The sequence below is a fragment of the Cyanistes caeruleus genome, chromosome 2, assembly GCF_971803275.1.
Source record: "Cyanistes caeruleus chromosome 2, bCyaCae1.hap1.1, whole genome shotgun sequence".
Classification (NCBI taxonomy): domain Eukaryota; kingdom Metazoa; phylum Chordata; class Aves; order Passeriformes; family Paridae; genus Cyanistes; species Cyanistes caeruleus.
This window is the reverse complement of record NC_141702.1, coordinates 76,287,042-76,309,794: the sequence shown is the minus strand read 5'-3', so window position 1 is coordinate 76,309,794 and position 22,753 is coordinate 76,287,042. Positions and strand designations below refer to the sequence as shown.

Sequence of the window (22,753 nt, the reverse complement as noted above, 5' to 3'; positions counted from 1 at the left end):
AATTTATTAAATCTTTTGGGAATTATTTAGATGAAGTGTGTTAAATAAATATAGATCAATCATTACCAAAGCAGTGGTAAAGAGAAATTTGTTTATGGAAAACAAATTAGAAAGACTCTAACTGGAAAGAAGCAATCTGCCTCTATGCACAATTAAAATAAATTCCTTCTTTGTCCTCTGCCCTTCCTTCCAAAATATTTCTTCTTCCTCTGAAGTGCCTTAAGAAATGCTTATAAGAAGACCTTTACTTAAAGACAGAAATAATTTCATGTTTATAAAGGCCTGACTTTGACATAAAATTTTCCAGTTAATAGATATATAAACACATCTATTGACCTATCCTCCAGGATTGAACCAAGCCAAAGAGATGTTAAATGGCCAAATCTAAAGCAAGAGTCCAAATATTCTTTGTGTTTCTAGTGGTTATGAGCCTGCACTTTCTTACATGGGCACCGTTATCTGTGTGTTTGAGTACCTTTGTTGTAGCTCATCTCTTCTCTTTGCTAGAAATCTACGTTTCTGGTTAATGCAGTGTCTTTTTTCCCAACATTTTCTTGCTAAAAAATATTATTATATGGCCTTGTAATCATATAACAAGTTCTCCCATAAAATGAAACCTATTAGAGAAAGCAAGTGTCTTGGAGAAGGAATGAGCTCTACTTCAGTCTGTTGAAAAGCTCCCCAAATCACACTGCAGCTCCCTTACAGACTCCATGTTGATGACACAAGAGAACACCTTAAAGAAGAGGTTTTCAGCAATTAGTTGAAAACAGGAAGCAAACCAACAAGTGGGACTTTCCCCTTCAATGATTGCTTCACATCACCCTGCAGCCAGTACTCCTCTGGGAAGCTGGGATCTCAAACAATAGAAAAAGGCTACTGAATGTATAGCTGTGTGTATAATGCCTGTGACCTGACTGCTAGAGATGAAAGCAGTAAAACAGGAGAAATAGGACAGAAGGAAAAGTTGAAGAGATGGTAGAATTTTCTGAAATTAATTGGAGGACTTCTAGAAACTCATATGGAAAGGATGGGCTTCAGGTGAACCAAAAAGGAAGCTGAGTCATTGGCAAGTATACCACAGGAGAGGTAAGTAATATAAACTAAGGTAAAAATAAAATATGGTGCTGAAGAGCCAAGTTTGGAATAGCAAATCTGCCAAGGCACAGAGCAATAAAGCATCTTCAAGGAAAGAGAAGGCAGAAAGGCTAATATCATTCAGGCCTTAAATAGCACAAAGCAATCTCACCAACTAAAGTTCAGCTGAAATACCAGTCAAAACACCAAGATCAAAAATCAGTGCATTTCTACTTAGACACCAAATAGATATGTGAATAAAATTGAATGCTTGGCTCTAACTGACAGTATTAACTGAACATGGCTGGCACAACTAAAAGGTGGTCAGCAGAAGACTTAAGAACAAGGGAATAACTTTGATTAAAACAGACCGCAAGTAGAGCCTGTGAATGAATTCTCAAGATCTTGAGACTAATAAAATTAATTGAATGAACATGCATCATAGAATTTCTACAGGTTGAAAGTTACTCTCTAAAAAGGAGGAATATGGATTTGGAATATAGATTCAGATACTGTATCTATCTTTTGACTAACATAACAACAGTGACTGAATGTATATAAAAAAAAGAGATCATTGAGGTGTAAGAAGAAAACACACATTAATGGGGAAATCTTCTGAACATAATCTCATATCAGAGAGGACTATGATTAAAATTTTTAAATTAAATTTTCAGATACCTTTAGTGACCTTTTCTATTCCTGAGTGTAAAGGACTCCTCCTAGTTGAAATACAAAGTGTGATCTTAACACACTAAAATTAAACAAAGAAACCTCTTTACTATTACATAATAAACATAATAAGTCCAAAGAAATACAGGAAGGGAAAATTAAAGGAAATTAAAAGGAGGAGCTAAAAGTGTGAAGCACTGACATCAGTGGACTAAGTGTTCAAAGTCTCAAGCTCAGAGTAAATGTAAGCCAGCATTCTGGAAACTTTAATCATACATTAGAGAGTCAGGAAAGTTACATGGCAAAATAAAATGCTATTTAAATTAAGTAAAAGATGAAGGTTTGTTAATGTGATGGAAATATTAAAGGATGTGCCCTCCTAAGTTATGTATTTTGGGGCTATAAATGCAGCTCAACAGGACTTTGAGAAATAACTTGCAAAAGGTAAAAAAATCAGTAAAAATTTCTTTCAAATACATTTTAGGCAAGAAAACTGCTATGAAGTCTGTACAGTTAGTGAATGATAAAAACATAACAAAATCTCTCAGAAATGACTCAGCTATTACAGAGAAAAGCTCAGATCTTAGGGTAATTTGCAGCCCATGTTCAGAAGCTTAAGTAGATCTATCTTTGCAAAAAAAGAAATACTGGAACCTTATCAAATGGAAAATATGAGTGAGAAAATACTAAGCCATAACCATAACCAGCAGTTCTTCTCCAAGACTTCTGAAGAAACTTAAATACAAACCTACCAACTATTAGACACAATTTAAGTCAGGCTGAAGCCAAATGTGTCCCCAAGTTTGTACCAGCGACACAATATGAGGGAACAGGAGAACACAAGGAAATTACAGGTCTCCTGGTACAATGTACAATGACTAAGCATCTATAGAGTTTTGGTGGAAAGAATTATTACAAAGATATCCTTCACTGATGGAAAGGATGGCCATGAAATAGAAAAGCAATCTGGTCAAAAATGAGCATTTGAATTAAAAAACTTTTCACTATGTCCCTTAAAAGGTACTTAAAGAAACAAACCTATAATAAAGAAAAATGTTCCTGCATGGATTATTGGCTGATTTAAAAACAAGAGGGAAAGGATACAAATGAGCAATAGACTTTTGTAGCACAGATTACTGGTAGAATTCTTCAGTAGTTCATGCTGGACCCTCTGTTATTCATGACAGTCATAAATGATCATGGAAAAACTTGAAAGGTAAAGAGACAAAATAATTTACAACATAAAATTTTTCTGATATAAAACTAAACAATTTACCAAAATCACAATATTGAGAGATTTAATGATAAAATGATACTAAAGCATATAATGGACTGGAAAACATAGGAATAAATGTGAACAATGGGCTCTAAATGCCCACTATGCTTGAGGATAAAGATTATATATATTTCATTGGACTAATCAAATTGATGGTAGTTTAAAAGGCAAACTAAAAGTAAGATTTATAAAAAAAAAAGTATAAAGACTAGAACAAAAAACTTCAATTTGCTACTGTATCATTATAGCATTCTTTCATAATTTGAGCAGCTGAACAAAACTTTTACCTCTCAATTTCATAAAGTAAAATAAGAAAAGCCTCTGAAAATTGTGATAAGAATATTCAGAGGTTTATTATCTATTGAGGGAGAAATTAAACTGACTGTAACTTGTCCTAGGGTGACTTTATGATGCTGGTATCCCCAGTCGCCTGTTCTGCTTATGCTGGATGTTAAGTTCTGCACCTTTCAGACTGGCTCTGAGAGTGAAGTGGGGGAAAGAAGAAGCTGCAGTTTGTTTTCAGAAACGGCACTCACTGCCCTGCAGGCTGCTCCGGACTGTGCTGTCTGCAGCACGGACAGACAGCGGGACAGAGCTCTCCTTTGCTTTTAGTTAGTTTTTAGTTAGCAGAAGCAGAGAAGTTCCCTGGACAGTAATTTTTTGGGTTTTTTTCTTTCCTTTTTCCTTGTATCAGTTCAAATGTGCTCTGGACCAAAACCCCAGAAAACACTTGGAGCTCACACCTGTGGCCCACCAGGGCCTGGGCCTCGGCACTTCCCAGTGCTGGAGGGACTGATACGAGACTAAGAGAGCCAAGCTCCATGACAAGGACTTTCTGAATTTGCCATCTCTTCAAACAGTGAGAGGTTTTATTGTTTGAATGAATATTTGAATGTTTGAATGAATTAATTATTGTTTATGAATAATATTTTATTCATTATTTTTTTTATGTTTGGCAATACTTTGCTTGTTAAGTAAACGGTTTTTTCCAGTTTTCTCCAAGGAAATCTTTTCCCAAACCAGCTGGGAGAGGGGCCACTAGAATTTGTTTTCTGGAGGGACCCCATTCAGAGGTTTCTTCCCAAATTTGCCCTAAATCAAGACAAACTTTTCGCACGGTAAGAGAAAAGTTCAAAGATCCAGGGCTACCTTGTATCTTATGAAAGTAAGTAAGAAAGAGGAGATCAGCAAAAGGATCATTTGGCACTTTTCTTGCCATCATCCTTTCATTATTATCTCCTACAAGCTACCATTGGAGATGAGGTTCTGGTATAGATTGACCTTGGTGTAATTCAGAATAATCAAGTCTTATTTTTATATTATTGCATTTGTAGCTCATTACTTGAAGCAGCTTAAATTTTAGTTACATTGAAAGTGAGAAAGAAAAAAAAAATGTTCCAGAGTTGCCTAAAACCAATGCAATTTGAGAATATACAAAAGCAGAGCAGGGCAAAATGGGAAGTTATTGACAAATAGAAAATGAGAATTTGAAATTAGATGTGGACATGGTCATCAAAAGCACGAATGGAAGAAAGAGGCCCTGAGGAACTCTTGTATAACCAAAAATGGAAATGAGAGATGGCAAGAGAAATAGAAGGATGTGAGTGCCTTAAAGCTAATATGGATTAATATGATCAACAAAATCAAAACCAAATGGAAGGCAAGAAAAATTATTTGGAGGATCTGAGAAATTGTGAAGACCATTTTGAGATTCTAGCCTCATATTTGGATCAGGAAGATGGGAAGAGTAAATGTTGGACTGAACTAGATGTAGCTGCAGTAGGAAAGCAGAAAATCAAGCACATGCTCAAGGAGATAACTAACCAAATAGGAAAGAAATGGAGAACTAATTCATGGATACTGAACAAAAGGATGTATAGAGTAAATGGAAACCAGAGAAAGACAAGGACAGTTTTATGAAGGAGAAAAGAAGAAATACAAAGTGGAGTGTAAAGAATGACAGGTGAGTTATGGTTGGTCACACTGACAAGTAATCAGTTATCTAGAAAACAACTGCCTTAGAATTGCTCGATAGTGCAATGATTCAATTAAGCTGTGAAGTAATTTTATGATGAATCATCTACTATATTAAGTAAATATGAAGAGAAATGAAGTATTATGAATCAGAAATGGAGAGAACCAGTTAGTCAATAAGTGCATATGCAATTAATCAATTATGGGATTAAATAATTATTTGTAAAATAAAAATAACAATAATTAATTCATAATTATAATATGCAAGGAATATAGCCACTAAGAAAAAAAAACATGCTGAAAATGTTAGTCTGGCTTTCCCTTTCACACATTCCTTATCCAGACAGAACAAAGTACATTTAACTGTGAACTTGCCTTCACTGTGCTCTTCAGACAACTTACTATCTATCTATGGCAGAATTTTTCAATCCCCAACAATCCCCCAGTTAAGGGCAGCTTAAGAAGGAACCTAACGCTTGCCATCAGCGTTCCCAGTTACTGTCAAACATATACTTTACTTTTGGAGACCTTTAAAGAACAGAGATGCATAAAGTCTGTGCACTAACTGTGCAGACTAGAGACTGACATCTAATACCACAGCATATGGCCCAATGTACAGAAATGTTACTGAAATTTCTTTCCTTTCCTTCAGAGTATGTGCCCTGTGTCATCTGAAATGCACCATGGTGGGGCTTGCACGTGGGGCTGGCAAACAGGGCACAGAACACAAGGGAGCACATTCACTTCAGCAGGTAGTGACACCCGGAGGCCAGGTAAGAAGCAGGAGAGGATTTTGAATGGCACAGAATGATAGCGTGCAGGAAACAGTATTAGGTCACAGGTGTGTGCTTTTAGGGTAAAAGTCTTACCTAAAAAAGTCACTATCTCTGCTGCTCTCTCAGCTCACAACACTGCAGTGTCTGTAAAGATAGCATGTCTAGTGATCGAAATGTGAATACAAACAGCCAAGTACTTCAACCAATCCCTAAATTAATCCAACTTAATTTATTCCTTAAGTGACATTAAAACACTCAATCATGACAACTTCGGTATTTGAATGTTCCCAAAATTGCCAGACAGTTGAACTGGATCTGCCTCAGTCTTACTTAGCAGCCCAGAAATGCCCCAAAATCTTTTCTTTCTTGTTTCATTTTCCATTAATCTTTCTTGAATGTGGATGACCAGAATGATACCTATACAGTTGATGAGTATTTGCCAACATTCTTTATAATGAAGAGGCCTCTCCTGTGATCTGTCAATTATATTACCTGATATGTTGATAAAAATAATAATCAAAACCATACAAGGAAGCACAAAAGCCTAATGGGAATGAGAGTACAGAATACGTATCACCATGAAGCACCATCCATAGAGTTTTACATTCCAGTATGACTGGATCACCTCCAGTCTCTAGAAAACAAGAACATGACAACATAAATCCAAGAACAAGTATTGCTAATAAATCTAAAAACCCAGGAAAAGAGTATATAACTGGAGCAGAGCAAGTGCCATGTGTATATTTAGAAAACTGATAAAATGGATCTTGGTAATTACAGACTCATTAATCTTACCTTAATAGCTGAAAGGCTGTAGAAGAAATTTTGAAGAAAAGTATAATTAAACCCATAATGGTAAAGGAAAAATGAAATAAAAGGCAATTTAAGCTTACAAACTTGTAATGCTGTGTCCCAAGCTAAATATGTTGTTTCTTTTAAGACTAGAAAATTAAGATTTAATTGGACTAGAGTTCAGCAGAGCTAACACATGGCAGTGAAAGTGTAGAACTTGTAATACCCTCTCTCTACGATAATATCTTAAAAGCTAAAAAGGAAAAACCCAATGTGTTATGCTAGAATAATTTTGTTATTACAGTTCCATAAGTATTGGCTTCAGGATTAGTAATTCTTTTAATTCTTTGACTTCATGGATACTTAATTAAGTTGCACTTCGCAATGTTGGAAGGTATCATCAGTTCAGCATAGAATTAAAGAGATGGATGATATAGAAATTTGAAACAAGAGAAGGGGAAAATTTACAGTATTTAAATTATTTTATTATTTTGCTATAAACTGGTAGCTTATTACGCAGGCACAACCAGAGTTCATGCAATAATTAATCACAGAAAGGCAATGGGACTTTCCAAAGGACAAGTTTCGCAAATTTCTTAAAGTTCTTTACTAATTTTCAATATTCTTCTGAACATATGGACATCAGAAAAGGCCATCATGTCCAGTGATGCTTCCATAAATATCACATATATATATATATAGGTGCAATTCTAATTGATAGTCCTCAGCTTGTGTACAGGAGTTACATTTATTCTATCAGGCACCACACCATGCTGAAACTCATGTTCAATTAAACAGCATCTTTTACGACCCTTACATTACTTGTCATTCCAAATGACATCCTATAAAGGTGGCACAAACTTTGCATTAATTCTTATTTAAACTGATTCTGGTCAGATTAACCAATATGAATATACCACCCATATCACCTTGTAGAACGGATCTACTATAGCTGTGTTACAAGTATACCTTCTCCCCCCACCAATGTCAATGCTTGAAGGTTTTACACAGCATATTACCTCTCACCACCACTAAACAATATTCTAGTGTGTTCCTGAGTATAGCTTTATGGTAGAACTGAAAGCACCTTTAACTCTTGCTAAAATTCAAAACCAATCTTTAATTTATTCAATGAAATGTGTATCAATAATTAACTCATTAACATGTGAATCACTGGCCTAGAAAGTCACACAACTGAACAATTCCCACCCTGGTAGCTGTACTCTGGCCCCAGGAGTAGGCAACACTACTTAATGAGTGGATTGTGGTTTTGGATATGATTTAACATGCTGCAGACCTCTAAAGACTATTTCTCCTGGAATCATCTTTCCTTGAAATGAGGATTCTTAGCTTGAGGCTGAATTCCTTGCACATACCTGTGCATGTAGACTAGTGAGCTACATTTTCTTCAGAATCATATCCTTAGACCTTGCAAACTGTGTGCGTCTGTACTATCTTTGGAACCATTAGCTTAGAATCCACTAATTTCTTTTATCTGCAGTGTTTGCTGACATAACTTTTAAAAAGGCGCTATTTCTAGAAAAATACTTCCTTCTACCTTTTACCACTCAGATTTTTAAATAAAAAAAAACCCTAATGCTCTTAAAGAGAGATTAAGGATGTCAAAATCACCCTGATCCAATGGTTTGAAGTGAAAAAAATCTTTTCATACTGCTAAAATACCACAGGCATTGCACAAATGAGCATGAAAATGTTTAAAGCTGCTCTTAAATTCTGACTACTTAGCAAACTATTTTCAGCTTATAATGTAAACATTTAGTGATACACTGGTAAAAAATATAGGTCAGATCTTTCTTTTATTTTTAACTGGCTTTACAAAGTTTATTTCAATTTTAAAAAAATTAAATACATGATGCTGTAAGACTATGAAAACATTGGTATTACCATGTTCCTAACCACCTGCACAGCCATATTTTTGTTACTCTTCACTTTGATTGTTTCTATTTCATTAGACATATTTATATTTAAAGAAAACAATTAACATTTATAATAGAATCTTTCTTAAACAACAGTGGCTTGTGCTTATAAGTGAAGATTTATTCTTGTCATCACTGCTACCCAAAGCAAAATGACCATTGGCTTTAATAGACACAGGGTTTAAGAGGATTTTAGTTGAACTCCATCAATTTTGTTGCAAAACTTCTTGTGTTTGACATTAAAAAACCACAAATGTAAAGAACTCTTGTTATCCAGAAGAACCTGCAGTCTAATTATTCATTCACAGTCTATTACAAGTCCTTACCTGCAAGGTAACAGAAATTTTTCCCTCCTAGATCTAAATTGCTACTTGCACTGAATTGCTGGATGGGGAACTAAACTATTGATATCCTCACACTAATGAATTCCATATATCTGAATTCCATATATTGAGATGAGCCATGTATCTGCAACATCGAATGCACTGGAACAGAATGGCTGCAGCTACATGACTTCAAGCCAGAAAAGTCAGATTAAAAAGTAGAGGCAACTGCTTAAGGACAACTTCAAATAAAAAACCAATCAAATCACAGAATAAAAAATACCATGGATTAGAAGTTGAAGAAAATTTCCTAAATTGCAGAACTTTTGATATGATTTGGAATCGAATCATATGATTATGATTTTTTTCTTTTAAGTGGCTTGCAAGAGTTTCCCATAGTACCCTGTTTATTTGTTCAGACAATGTCAGTCAAACAAGCAAACGGGGCAAAAAAAGTCCTGATATTAGTTCTATGCCTGGGTTTACTGAAATATATATATGGTTTTCTATTTTCATATATAAAGCTTATACTGTTTCACATGAGAGGGAAATTCTTACTTCTTCTTACAGGGAGATACATATTTGCTGTGGGTTGCTTTACAATATAATTTCTGATGCAAGGTTCAAGCATTACTTTTTTTACTTAAATGTGCCATGTGTTTAGAGCACAAAGCTGGAAAAGTAATGTTGGGAAAACCAATTCTACATATGTAGTTTATTGTATAAAGTCACCTATCAAATCAATTCTATATGACACTAAGAAATAAATTAATATATAGAATTAATACATAGTTTATTCAGTCCTGCTACTTGCAGTAGAATACCTGCTAATGAAATCAGCTTCTGCTATTTTGCATTTTTATATATATAAGACACACAAAATGATAGCCCTCTTCATAAATAAGCATTTATTTGCTTACCTCAAGACCAGGAAAAAAACCTAGCATTAGTGAAAACTGGCATATGGAGAACCCAAAGAGTCTATAGGTGTGGAGATGAGTTTCCCTGTTCAGGAACATGATTAATTTAGAACAGGGATTAAGTGAATTTAAGAGACAGCATTGAGGAAGCTTCTTTATTGCCCAAAATATTGAAAGATAGAGGGTTCAACCATACTGAGCTAATTTTGGAAAATATGCTTTTAGAAAAATAAAAGGACATGTACTTATTTATATCTTACTGTCTACACATCAAAAGACAATGTAGAAACATCTTTTAGCATGTTTGAATGATTAGGCTATATATTTTTTTTATTAGCTTACATTAATGAGATATACATTTAGGCTAAAATATAATCAAACAGCTAAACTCCACAAAAAAGATTGAATGTCGAAACATATTGTCTTTAACACACTGAATCTTTCCAATTAAAAGTGCTGCTATCCTTCTTTGATTTTAATTTCATTACATACTTCTTGAGTAATGACTTCCATTTCACTAAGGGACACTTGCAACTGAAGCCCAACTATAAATTTAGGTACTTAAAGATTCAGATTTCATGAAAGCACAGATTAATTGAAATGTTTCAGTAATAATTTGGAAGTTTAAAATATTATTTTTATGATTTTACTTTATAATTGGTAGAGTTTTTGATATGTTGTGAAAAGCAATTTCTGCTTTCTCTTTCAGTGAGCAGGTAGTAAAAACATAATCACATTTTTTCTAACAGGGCCAAAAAACAGACCATACTCTTGCTATGTTATATAGGAGTTACTGGACTGTTATTAAATAGGACTTCAAGGACCAGGAAAGACAGACCACCTTTCTTCAACAAATACACTCTTACTGTGCATATTATTCCCTTTGTCTATCTGTAATACAGGATATAAATAAAAGCAGTGAACCAGCTCTGATTTTATTCAGAAAAATTAAATATGAATATATATGATGACACCAAATATTTACTTTTAAATACGTGTGTGTGTGTGTGTGTGTGTGTGTGTGTGTGTTAGTGTTAGTATCCTAAATTGTAAATTACAATGCTGACTGCAGACACAGTAAAGACCATTGTATTTTAAAATGCAGAATTTCAGATGTAAATCTGCAATGAGCCTCTTTTTTTTTTTAGCTTCTTTTCAGCTGCACTTGGACATAAGTGCCATTAAAAAAAAAAAAGCAAGCAAATCACAGTAGTTGTTCCTGAGCGAAAACTGCATGATTAAAGTTTTGAGAAAGCAGAAATAAGGATATCAGTATTTTATATACATTTTATTCTGGCTTTTTCAAGCATTTTCCCAATCCAATGAAAATCTGAAGTAATTGATTCTTAAAGTATAAGTCAATAAGGGAGGACTTTTGTGAGATTACTTATAAAGATTTCTAGCCCACGTTCTTGTAATCCAAGGTTATTGCTTGTATCATTATACTGACAGGTTTATCTTAATAAGAAATGTTTTGTACTAGCAGAATTTATGTTTTTATGCTCAATTACAGTTTTATGTTGGAGGTATTAAGCTGGCAATAAAAACACCCTACCTTACATCTAGTATTCATTTTTCACATCCACGGTCATGAACATACGATACCCTTGGAAATGTATTTCTCTTGTCCTTATTAAGCAAACAATTTGTATTAATTTTGCTTATCTCAAACCTTACCATTTTCAGATGGGAAAATAGTAGGTCATAAATTACATAACCCTACAAGAATGGTACTTTCCCTTGATGCCTTCAGTTAGAACTGGATTCCCATGACATGAAACACTGCATAAATTGAAAAGGAAATAATCTCTGCCACAAAGAGTTCTAAAGTCAACAAAACATAAAACAGGAAAACTGATAATCCAAGACTCTGCAAGTGAGAGGGTCTCATTTGGAATAAAGCAACTTTTCTTTCTGAGCAAAACAAAGAATATAGCTTCCAAGCATATCCTAATTGCAAATTTAAGAAATCATACAAAAACAATAATAAACATTTGAAAGGTCCCAGGATCTGATTTTTTTTAACTCACCCCTACCAGTGTAGTACATGCTGCTAATACAGATTGAATAATCTGAAACAAAGCTCAATAATCACAGTTTCCTGCAGGTTAAAAAACCAGCCTCAACAATTATGTTCACTACCATGATGGGTTAACTAGAGACCAGTAAAAGCTCTAAAATGTCCTTTGTGATCTCAATTAAGCTCTTACTAAGAAGAATACCTAAGGAGAAACTTCAATGTTAACTTTCACTTCCATACAACACAATGAAATGCTCTAATGCAAAATCTCCATAGGTCCCTATCCTTCATTTCAAGTGACCGTCTGAATTAACTATGTCCTAACATTTTAACCTGTTGGGCTAACATACAGGAATCACTGGAGAGAACCTACTACTGATCATTAGGTAGGCTTAGATTTTCCCATCTTTTAAGCTTTTTTGTCCGAAGTATTCCTTAATAGGAAACACAGAATCTTTCAGCAGTGCAGTGATACATGTGATCACTAAGCCCTGACGAAACAGCACAGTGAAACCTGAAGCCTGAAATAGGAACATTTAGAGAAATAGAGTAATTCGTCCATTCATAACTCATAAGCAAATTATATTGCTTGGATTCCTTAAAGATGTAGACAGTAACCAGGCTAGATTAAGGTAAGTGCAAAGAAAAATATACTTAGAAAAATCTGTTTCTTTGCTGCTACAGCCTCATGATTTTTCTAGGTTCTCATTAATCACAGGACATTCTCTCACAATGAACTAACTATTGGGTATATTCTCATGGCTACAATGACATCCTGGGATGGAGAAATTCCACCTTCAGTATTCAAAAACACCAAAATACAAAAGCTCATTAAATGAAGCATCTGTCAGGCTGAAGATGTATTTAGTTATAAATGTACTTAAAAGCCACAAGTAGGTATTAATTTAGAAACCCATTGCAGGAAGCATTATATTCTGTAGCCAGGAGGCCCATCTTAAAACCTGTGAATGATATTGTATCTCTAAATGCATATTTCCAATCCTATATTTATATAGTAATTATTTGGCTACTGTATTATTTCTTTTTCCCAGATTTATTTAGGTGAAATAGTGTACAGTTTTGCACCAATATTTTTAGGAAATGGCATGGGGGAAGCTGACCAGTCTGCTCATGGGAACATGACCTGCTAACAGCATGTGATATGGAAGAATTTGTGTGTACACAGGGTGTGCGAACAGATTTTCCAAAACTGCCTCTGCTGAGAGGTTATTTGCCCCAAACATGATAATGAAGAAATTAAGAGTCATGGTCTGCCTAATGTGACCACCAGCTGGATTAAACAGTAGCAAAGTTTACAAGAGAGTTAAAATGAGTTTGGAAGGAAGTATTTAAAAAGGGGCAAAAAATCTCTGCCTGGGTGGAGACCAGCAGCTGCCAGACACGGTTTGGGACTGCCAGAATTTGGCCCACTGGCACTGCAACCCCACCTGCCAAAGGCTGCCCCTCCCTGCCATACAGCACAGGAGGTGACAGCACAGGGTCCAACACCTCGGTCCCTCACCAGCACTTTGATCAGTGGATCATGTGGAGCAGTGCAGGCAGGTGGGGAGGCGTGTGGCGAAGGTGTCAATATGGGAACTGTCCTCACAGGAAAGGGGGTGCTTGTAACCCACCCTGTGTGTCCCCGCAGGCAGAATGTATCCAGCTGTGTGAAGCATTTGTGTGTGGTGAGATGAGAACTTCCTGGGAAAGAGTACAAAATGGTGTGCAGCAAATTCTAATATGTTTACAGTCCCTAGGTGTCTCATGTTGTGGTTTATCTCTTGTGCTGCTGACTTTGATTCTGTAAGTGTAGTTCATGGATTGCCAGTTAATTACATCTTGTTAATAAATCAATAAACCTCTTCGATCCCTACTCGATTTGGAAAAAAATATGCAGCTGCTCCTTGCTATTCTGTTTTGCTGTAATTCCTATGAAAGCAAACATAATCTGTTCTAAGAAAGCCGAGTGCCTGCCTTTCTTACTAAATCATAACTCACTTCTGAAATGGACATGAACATCAGGGCCAGACGGTGTAATGCATCACTATCTACACGGTGGTAGATCACAGAGAAATGGGGAGAGGTATTGTGGGAAGTTTTCTGAAGGTGAAAAAACAATCCTCTCTAGCCTGTGTGCCTGAAGTTAGAAATAAATCATTGTCTGTGCCCAGCAACAGTGCTTTCTGCAGAAAATACTGCCTAGGGAACAGCCAGGGTCACTGCTGGCTTTGCCTAGCTACACAGGTGGTGTTGAGGAAAATTTCATCTGGGCCATGCTGTTCACTTGACTTAAATCAGCCTTCAAAATTGCTATTCACAGAGGAAGCATTGCAAAGAACTTTATATAAAGTTTGAATGCACTTTCCTGATCTCAAACACTATTTTTCACTATATTACTGTTCTTCTGAATACATGTTGTTTAGGACAGGTAATGACTGTACACAGAGTGTGTAAAGTGTAAATTCATTGTGTGTGAACTGTATAGAATTGGAAATAAATAACTGGAATATTCAATTTGTAATTATCTATGTTCTTTTTAATATATTTGTGTGCCACTAATATATTTAGAATTCCTACAAACTGTACTGAGAATAATGTATTTAATGGGACAGCTTGTATGCCTGGGATTTGATCTCTTATATTTGGAAAGGTGAAGAAAAAATTTGAGTTTTCAATACCATGTTATAATAACTGGGGTTTAAAAAATACAGGGAAAAAAGCACATATGATATAAAAAATCCACAATGCCTCGGTCCAGCCCCTGCACAAAGCTAAAGGGGCTGTAAAAAAAATCCTTTGTCCCAGAAAAAAAATTACAAGGGCTACATAATGTTTCCTGTGCAGTTTCACTTCTTTAATCTTTCAACATTTTGTAAGAAATTGGGGGAAAAGTATTTAAATCAAACTTCCAACCCATTTCAAAAGGCTAAAAATGAGTAAATGACTGTAATGCACTACCATATTGCTAAGTGCTCCCTCATGAGGCTCACATAACCATCCTCAGGACAGATTCATTTCCTAAAGTACTACTCTGAGAGTTCACACATCAACTCATAAAATCCCCCATGTTTCAGGCTTTGAGAAACATATTAATACTATCAGCATTAAACTGTTTTGCATCATGCAGGACCACTACCAAAGCTCATAGGCTCTGGTGTAGCTACATGAATATTTATGCTCTCAGATACAACATCTGCCAGAACTCAGTAAGGTTTGGATAGTCAAAGAACAGAGTTCCCCAAAATCTCTTCTGACCCTGTCCAACACTTTCTATAAAAGCAATTTCTATGAATGTAAATATGGCAAAATTTTGGTCTCAGATTTGTACAGATGTTCTTTGTCCAGGAGTCATACATGTTAAGTAATTCCATTTTGGAAGCAGGAAGAAATTAGGATTCTAGAAGCCAATAATAAACTAATACCATCCCTAAAGACTCAGAGAGGGAAATGGCATTCTGTGAAAGACAATCCTTGAAGTTCCACAATGCAAGTTAGACATGATGACTTCCATCATACACTATGCACAGAAAGTAGATGTTCATACAGATGTTCATCACTGCAAGATCTCATCCCTCCTTCCTCCCTTATAGAGTTTAGACAGAAACTAGGAGATTTTAAAACTGTAGGTATTTAGATTTAGATGGAAGAAATTCTAGATATATCGTTCAGTCTAGAAGTGAACTTTCTCTGAAAGAAGATGCAACTATAAAAATACAAATACTGTAAACCATAGCCATTATAATCTCTTTAGGCTTCCTCACCTATTTGAATGCAAAGTGCTGCATTATGCACCGAACACCAGACTGGGACAGTATGACAGATGTGTCAGGGCCAGGGTGCGCTCCTCACATCCTGCAGTGGGGCCCTCCATGCTCAAGGCCAGACCTCTGGTAAGACAGAAAGGTTTCAGAAGCCTCTGCTGCCTTGGAGAACCTCACAAAAATTGTAGAAGAAGCTTCAGGAGCAGAGATTCCTCTGAGCAGCTAGGCTAAGAAGCCTCAGCAGAGGCTGCACACTTCTGAAGATGCTTTTAAGCCGAGGCTCACAGACCCAGCCCCTGCCTAAGCTGTTCTTCTGCACTTTAGCTCTGATCCACTGACTGATTTTCCTGGCTTTACCCTGAACTCTCCTCATTTCTGTGGACTTCTCTGGTGATGTGGTCTGCTGGTTCAGCCCTTGTAGCTGTCTGCCTTCCTGTCTGGGTACTGTGTCACTGTCCCCTTGTCAGTGAGGCCATGGTTTCTGTTTGTCCTACTATGGTGATTCAGCTCCCATCTCCCCTTGCCTTGGAGAGCATCCTGTTCCTGCTGCTCCCTTACAATACACAGAACATGTTAATTAGATTGGTATTTTTAGGGGGGACAGGCAGGGAACATGTATCACACATGTATCAGTTCATGCATTCCAAAAATGTTTGGGAAGAAAAAGTTACAAAGGCACTTTGTGCTCCCAAGGAGTAGCTCATCTGAAAGATGAGAAGAAAATGACTGAACTGAATCTGGACCACCTAGTGAGTGTAGGTAAACTGAGGCAGTAAACTCTTGACCAGGAAAACTGGAAAAGCTAAATGATGGTAGATTGTTCCTTTTTTCAGCAGGAGAAGGATTAGGTCTCTGTACCAGCAAACAAGACTATGAAACCCTGCCTCTAAGAAATCCTTTTCCTTTCCTCTCAGAGAAGACATGTTTCACAGCTGAAAGTTCACACAGAGAGCACAGCCCTTGAGCCTCACTCCTGGGAAGCCCAGCACAGAGTTTGGCAGTTTGTGAAAGGCTGTTGCAAAGAGATAGGACTAATCAGCTGTCCATATCCATGGGGTATAAAACAAGGAGTAAAGGAGCTTATTTGCAATAAAACAATAAGAAAGACTCAGTTTAGACATTAGGGAAAACTAACGGAAATCAGGGCAGATGAGCTCTACTGGAACAGATAATCTCAGGTGATTGTAGAATCTCAACTGAGACATCAAAGAAACATCAATGAAGAAACACATTTGTAGAGTCAACTGAAGAGAGACAGAGCAGGGGAAAGGAAATTAGATGACACGTTGAAGTCTCTTTCAGCCTGGTTTTTATGATTCATGATCTCTTGATTCTTACTTTGGAGCTGATAATACTTATGTGATGAGCAATCATCCTGTCTGAATTTCCTTTGGGAAAAAAAAAGAGTCCTGGTAATCGAAACCTGCTGATAGTGCATCCAGCTGATGAGTTTTTTATTCGAATATTCATAAAAAGATTCATATTCATGTGGAACAGAAATACATACAATGCTCTCTGCCCATAAATGCATTCAAATGAGAACCAAAGGAAAATAACATACTTCCTTCCTAGAACTCAAAGAAACTGGTCAGTATTCAAATCAAAAGAGGTGACAGAAGAGGAGAAATTAAGAAAAATATAAGAATAAGAATAAAATATAAGAACATCCATGAGTGATAAACTGTAAAGTCTCTGGTCCAGCCTTCCAAGCACAATGAAGGATTGGCTATTGGCTACCAAGAAGTATAACATAGTGAGAGGAAAACACTTATAATTCATTTTGAAAGACTTGAGTTTAACAACTATTTTTAAGATTAGAATTACTAAAAACAGTTTCAACTGTCCAAAGTACATTATTAATACATTATTTTCCTAGTTTAGAACTAGGGTATACATAAGGTACATAAATGCAGGTGTTACAAATGGAAAAATTGAGTTCTACATCAGGATTATGTAAAAAAAGAGTTTTTTTCTCATCAGGATGAGAAATGTTATCATAACGTGAGAGAAAAGGGACGAGATCAAAGAGAGCACATCTGAAGTTTTCTTTCATACTATATCTAGTCTGCTATCAAAACTGCCAGCTGTGGCACTCTATCAGACACTGAGCACCATCACAAGGCATGAGCTGCACCATCAGCCATGCTACTGCCTTCTTACTTGGATGAGATGAAGACCTAGTGAATGATTGTATACAGTTACCTATGTTTGACTGCTATTTTAAATATTGCAGGAGAACTGAATGGAGTTCATCTGTTCTTTGAGACACAAAGAAATGGGCCTTACAGTCAAAAAAGGTGTCAGAATTATTGATGCTGTACAATGCTGAAGCTGACAAATATTCTCCTGGTTTAAATATACCTTTCAATAGTGAGCTACTGGGCATGCAAAGATACATGAAACTAGGCCCTAACTGGCACTTCTGGCCTTTCATGGCCAGCTACAACCTGGCTCTCTGATATTTGCTATTTTCAGCCTTCTGGTTTTGGCAGTTTTGGGTTTAAATATTGAAAAGCAGCTTCATAGGCTGCAGTAGCTTGTGTAAAAACTTCCTCACTTCACATCTCCTGCTGAATTTGGGATGTATAGTTATTTTATTTTATAACTCTGATAAGTCACCAAAACATTATGTCCTCTAATAGAGTAAAACACATAGTCAAGAAATTAAAATAAATACAGTTTTTTTAAAAAAATTAAAGCTAAACATAATATGCACAACTTGATCTATCTAAAAATAAAGGAAGGCATATCCTACTCAGAACTTTGAGTGTGCAATTGCTCTGTCTCTGGAATTTTTTTTGCCTCAAACCAACTGTAAATTCCTGACCTTTAGACATATTCTGAATATTTCCATATAAAGTTACTGTATTCTTAGAGAATAAGTAACTTACCATCTCCAACAGATGCAACAGTCCAAGAAAAATCTGTTTAGTGAAATAGCTGATGGATCAAGTCAGTATTTCACAGTAAACAGACCCAGAAATATTTTTCATATTTTGTAAAGTGACATATTGCCCATGCCTTAAATCCTGGAGATACATTTCCTATCAGTATTACCAGTGGATTAACACTACAGCACTGCAGCACCACAGTGAAGATGTACTATTCTAAAATAAGTACAGGTAGCTCCAAATCTGTCAGAAAAGAAGGAAATATGTGTCCTAGGAATACCATATATATTCCTGTCTTAAAAAGTCTTTGCTCCTGTTCCAGTGCCCTTGGCCATGTAAGAGGGTTTCCAGAAGCATGTAACACAAAAGGAGCAGACTGAGCTGTGTGTGAGAGCTGCAGCAGCTCCACCATTGTCCACATGCCCTCAGAGGTGCACTGGCTTTGCCTGAATTCTGCTGTAGCTGTGGCTGTGTGGGGCACCCCACTTACTCCCTCCTCACTTGGCCTTTCAACTCTGCCTCAACCCTTTTTTCCTCTCTATTTTTATTTCACTAGCAATGGTGGGGGGCATGTGTGTGATAAGCTCTTTAGCCCTTCGAAAACCGAAGGGTTTAGTTAATGGCACAGGGTACAGATTCAGCACGACTGGTCACTCCCACATCCCCTCACTCTGTCCAGAGGGCACAAAGCACCAGGATTATGGACCCAACTTCTATTGCAGAAGTCACCCCATCTGCTTCTGTGGTTGTTTCAAAGGCTTAAAAAAACACATTAAACTAAGAAACTTCCAGCTCAGCTACTTGAATGTAGAGGCAAGCTTGAGTGGAAACAAGGAAAACGCCTAATCTTTATTGTGGAATGCATATTCCTCTGCTAAGAAGTGGTTTTCATTGTGTGAGAAGTCATGTCATTCTGGCATTTGTAGACACCATGAGATGCCCCCCCCCCCCATATAATCCATCTGTGGGGCAGTTCAGACAATCAGGACAAGTGATATAGTCACTTGTTTATATAGAGTTATGACAGCTACAACTTCAAAACCTACTGGATCATACGAAAAATCAAGGGGGAGGTTATTTCAAATAAAAAGTTGCTGAATGCATATTTCTGTATATTTTCAGGAGTGTAAAGTTTCTATAAAAGCACAAATTTTGCATCTAGTAAGGACAGAAGAATTGTGATTTTTTTTTTTTAATACACTTAACAGATTTTAGGAAAAAAAAAAAGTAAAAATAAATACATATTCTTTTCATGTGCCATATTAGGTATTTTAAGAATTAGAATGTAAATAATATACTTGTTTTTCAGTATTACATTAGCTTCCCGATAAAGGACATTTTCTTTTGGTTTGAGGGAGATGGAAATGTTGTACTCTAGACAGACTCTTCTTAGCCTCACTTTAAAGAAGTAGACTATAAGGTCAACAGCAATTCCCAAACTTTCAAGCTAAGAAACATTTTCTTGTCAAAAGAATGCATCAAATGTATTGACATGCTTCTACCCTACATTATGAAGGATATTTTGGAAGACTCTCTGGTACTGATATTCTGGCAATAAGAATATGCTGCTTATTCAGTGATACTATATATAAAACCAGCATTTTAATGGTTAAGTCAATGTGCTTTGGGTTTCATATACTAAATAACTCTTTATACCAAAGGACATTTTTGTCTCCACTGTCAATTACTTTTAATTGTAATTTTCAATTACACTGTCAATTGTTCCTCAGTATAAGAAACTAAAATACTTGAGTTAGACTGCTAAATAAAGTATATTTCCTTAATTCATGTTTTCCATTGAAACCTGATTTTGATTGATTAAAGGATTTTGATTGTGCAAAGCACCTTGAAATAGGTACACACTTTTTTTCCTGTATAATTCTAGGCTTTGGTTAATTTCTATCTTTCTTTCTTTGATTTTTTTGTTTGTTTTTTTTTCCTTCTTTTTAGTTTGTTTTGTTTGTTTGTGGTTCTTTCTTGGTGGGGTGTTTGCTGTTTGCTGGTTTTCTTGTTTGTAATTTTGGGGTTTTTTAATAGATGCATAGATGCCTTTTGTAGTTTGCTCTCCTTTACAGTATGACATCAGACACAAATCCAAAGAAGAAAATATCACCTGCTATAACAGTTCACAAAGGAAAACATATTTGATGTGATACAAGAGGAATAGCTCTTGTTAAAAAGCTTCTGAGATTTTTTTTGTACTTTTTACTATAAATTATGTTTCTTCCAGGCAAAGAAGGATATAAAATAGTCTGTAACATAATAATTTTTTCTATAGTACAGTAAATACAATCATTTACACAGGAGACACTCAAGAAAAATCTCACATCAGGATGTTCTCAGCTCTCATCTGAGCTGAATGCCTGAAAAGCAACCTTGCAACTTTTGAAATGCTATTTTCCTAGAGTAATACAGGTTTTCAGATTAAATATCAAGGATTTGATAAATGATGATAAACTTTATCATGAAGAACTAATTAACAAATCAATTTCTCTTACTCACTATTTTTCCTTAAGAGAAAAAAGTTAAAAACCTGAGAAGTGGACACTAATACTTTCATTCAAAACTGTACAGAAATTTCTGAGTAAATCTGAAAATATCAGCTTTATGATTGCAGATTGAGAGAGTAATTAGCTATTAGTTTTTCTTTTTGAGAAAGATCAAGTTTTTATCCATGGCTGCCAACTATGGACAATACAACAAAACACACTGTAGAGATGCTTACCACCAATACTCAAAGTAGACTACCTTGTCATCTTCACATAAGAAATAAACACATTAAGAGTTATTTTTTATTGGTAGTTCTTTCACTTATTTCTTTTTTGTGATACAAAACAACCATACAAAATAACTGTGGAAGAGTTGGAAACAAAGGTTTCACAGAGGACTTGGGAACTCCAGCTGTACTCACTGCTGCTATGGAAGCAATGCCTTCCTTTATGATAATATGGCTGTCCAGCTCTGACATTTGCCTGAGCACACATATCATCATATCTATCCTGTGCAATGACCCAAAACCTGAAAAAGATAAAGTAAGGTAATATTTTTCAAAATCAGTACTATTTTCAAGGTTATGCAGTTTCAGTATACAAAGAACTGCATTTCCTAGGAAAATCCATCAAGTAGCAAATGCACCATCCCAATTTCTTATCAATACTATCACTGTGAATGTGTCTCACTTCACTCCCCCTACCCTTTCACATAGTCCAGGTTTTCTTTATTCAATGGAGGAACATCATATTATGTGCTCAGATATTCAAAATTCCCATGGCAATGTGCCTAGATGTCTAGAACACCTCTGAGATGTGTCATGCCCCACAACAGACACATCCAACAGAACCCCTGTACCACCAGGCCAGTGAGTACTGAAGGGACAAATGTTAGAACAAAATCAGTCTGCAAGTCTGCAACATAAAGAAACTTCTTTTAAAAAACTGGTGGGTCCAGTCTTCACTGATAAACATGATGTAAATTTAAAGCTAAAATTTAAGTGTGGCACACAGCTCTGATGGAAAACTAGCTTTAAGGCACATTGACAAAAATTCAGTAAATTCAGTAGATCTCTCTGACTCCAATAGGTTCAGAAGGCTTTTTTAAAAATTCCTTGAATGATGGGATTTGTTTCCTATCTTACTCTGAGCAAGCCCAAATCTTTCACATCCAGCAAAAAATGTATGCATTTTAGTGATGCACTAAAAAAACTAGATGTTTCTGATACTGAAATTACTTATTTATGTTTGCTTTAAACAAAATGGACACTGATAAGATGCAATCCTTTAACAACAGTTTTGCCTTGTTTTTGTTTTTTGAAGTACTAATTCCCAAACTATGCTGATAAGGTCCAGTGTGAGCTTCTATAAAATCTTTGTGCATTGACTCAACATAACATTGTTGGCAGTGGAGACTTCGTTGTTTATTGACAGCAGATTGTTCATTACCAAAATAATTATTTCTTTGAACATAACTGAAAACAGTAGACATGCCATCCAAATAGTTTGTCCTCTCCCAGGCAAACTACAAATGGGCAGGTGCAACTTAAACAGAGCACAGTATTTACTTTACCACTACTAATAATACATGGACTGTAAAGCCCATTTTCCTCAGTTTTTTAGATGGTACAATACACACGCAACTTCCCCTAAATGCAAACTTAACAGATGTTTTCCAGCTTCAGGGTTTTTTTCCTAAGAATCACTTTCAAGGTTTGCACTCTTACAGCAGAACTGATGAAAATATGATTGCTATTCATGACTCCTCCTCTGCTGCTGGGTAGGCACATTAAAAAGACATAGCTGTCTATCTCAATGTACCCATGCCATAGTAAAATGTGTGTT

The 22,753-nt window shown here is 35.9% G+C and overlaps 1 protein-coding gene across 2 annotated transcripts in view; it reads right to left on the bottom strand.

The window, feature by feature from the left end:
* PRKN (parkin RBR E3 ubiquitin protein ligase) overlaps positions 1–22,753 on the bottom strand; it is a 682,323-nt gene that overhangs the window by 578,357 nt on the left and 81,213 nt on the right. Inside the window, exon 2 of one of the 2 annotated variants that reach the window (XM_086877978.1) lies at positions 21,331–21,437. The exons of the other annotated variant lie outside the window; for it this stretch is intronic. Coding sequence (XP_086734104.1) covers positions 21,331–21,403 — 73 coding nt within the window. The 5' untranslated portion in view covers positions 21,404–21,437. The remainder of the gene's footprint in view (positions 1–21,330; positions 21,438–22,753) is intronic. 2 annotated transcript variants of the gene reach the window in all.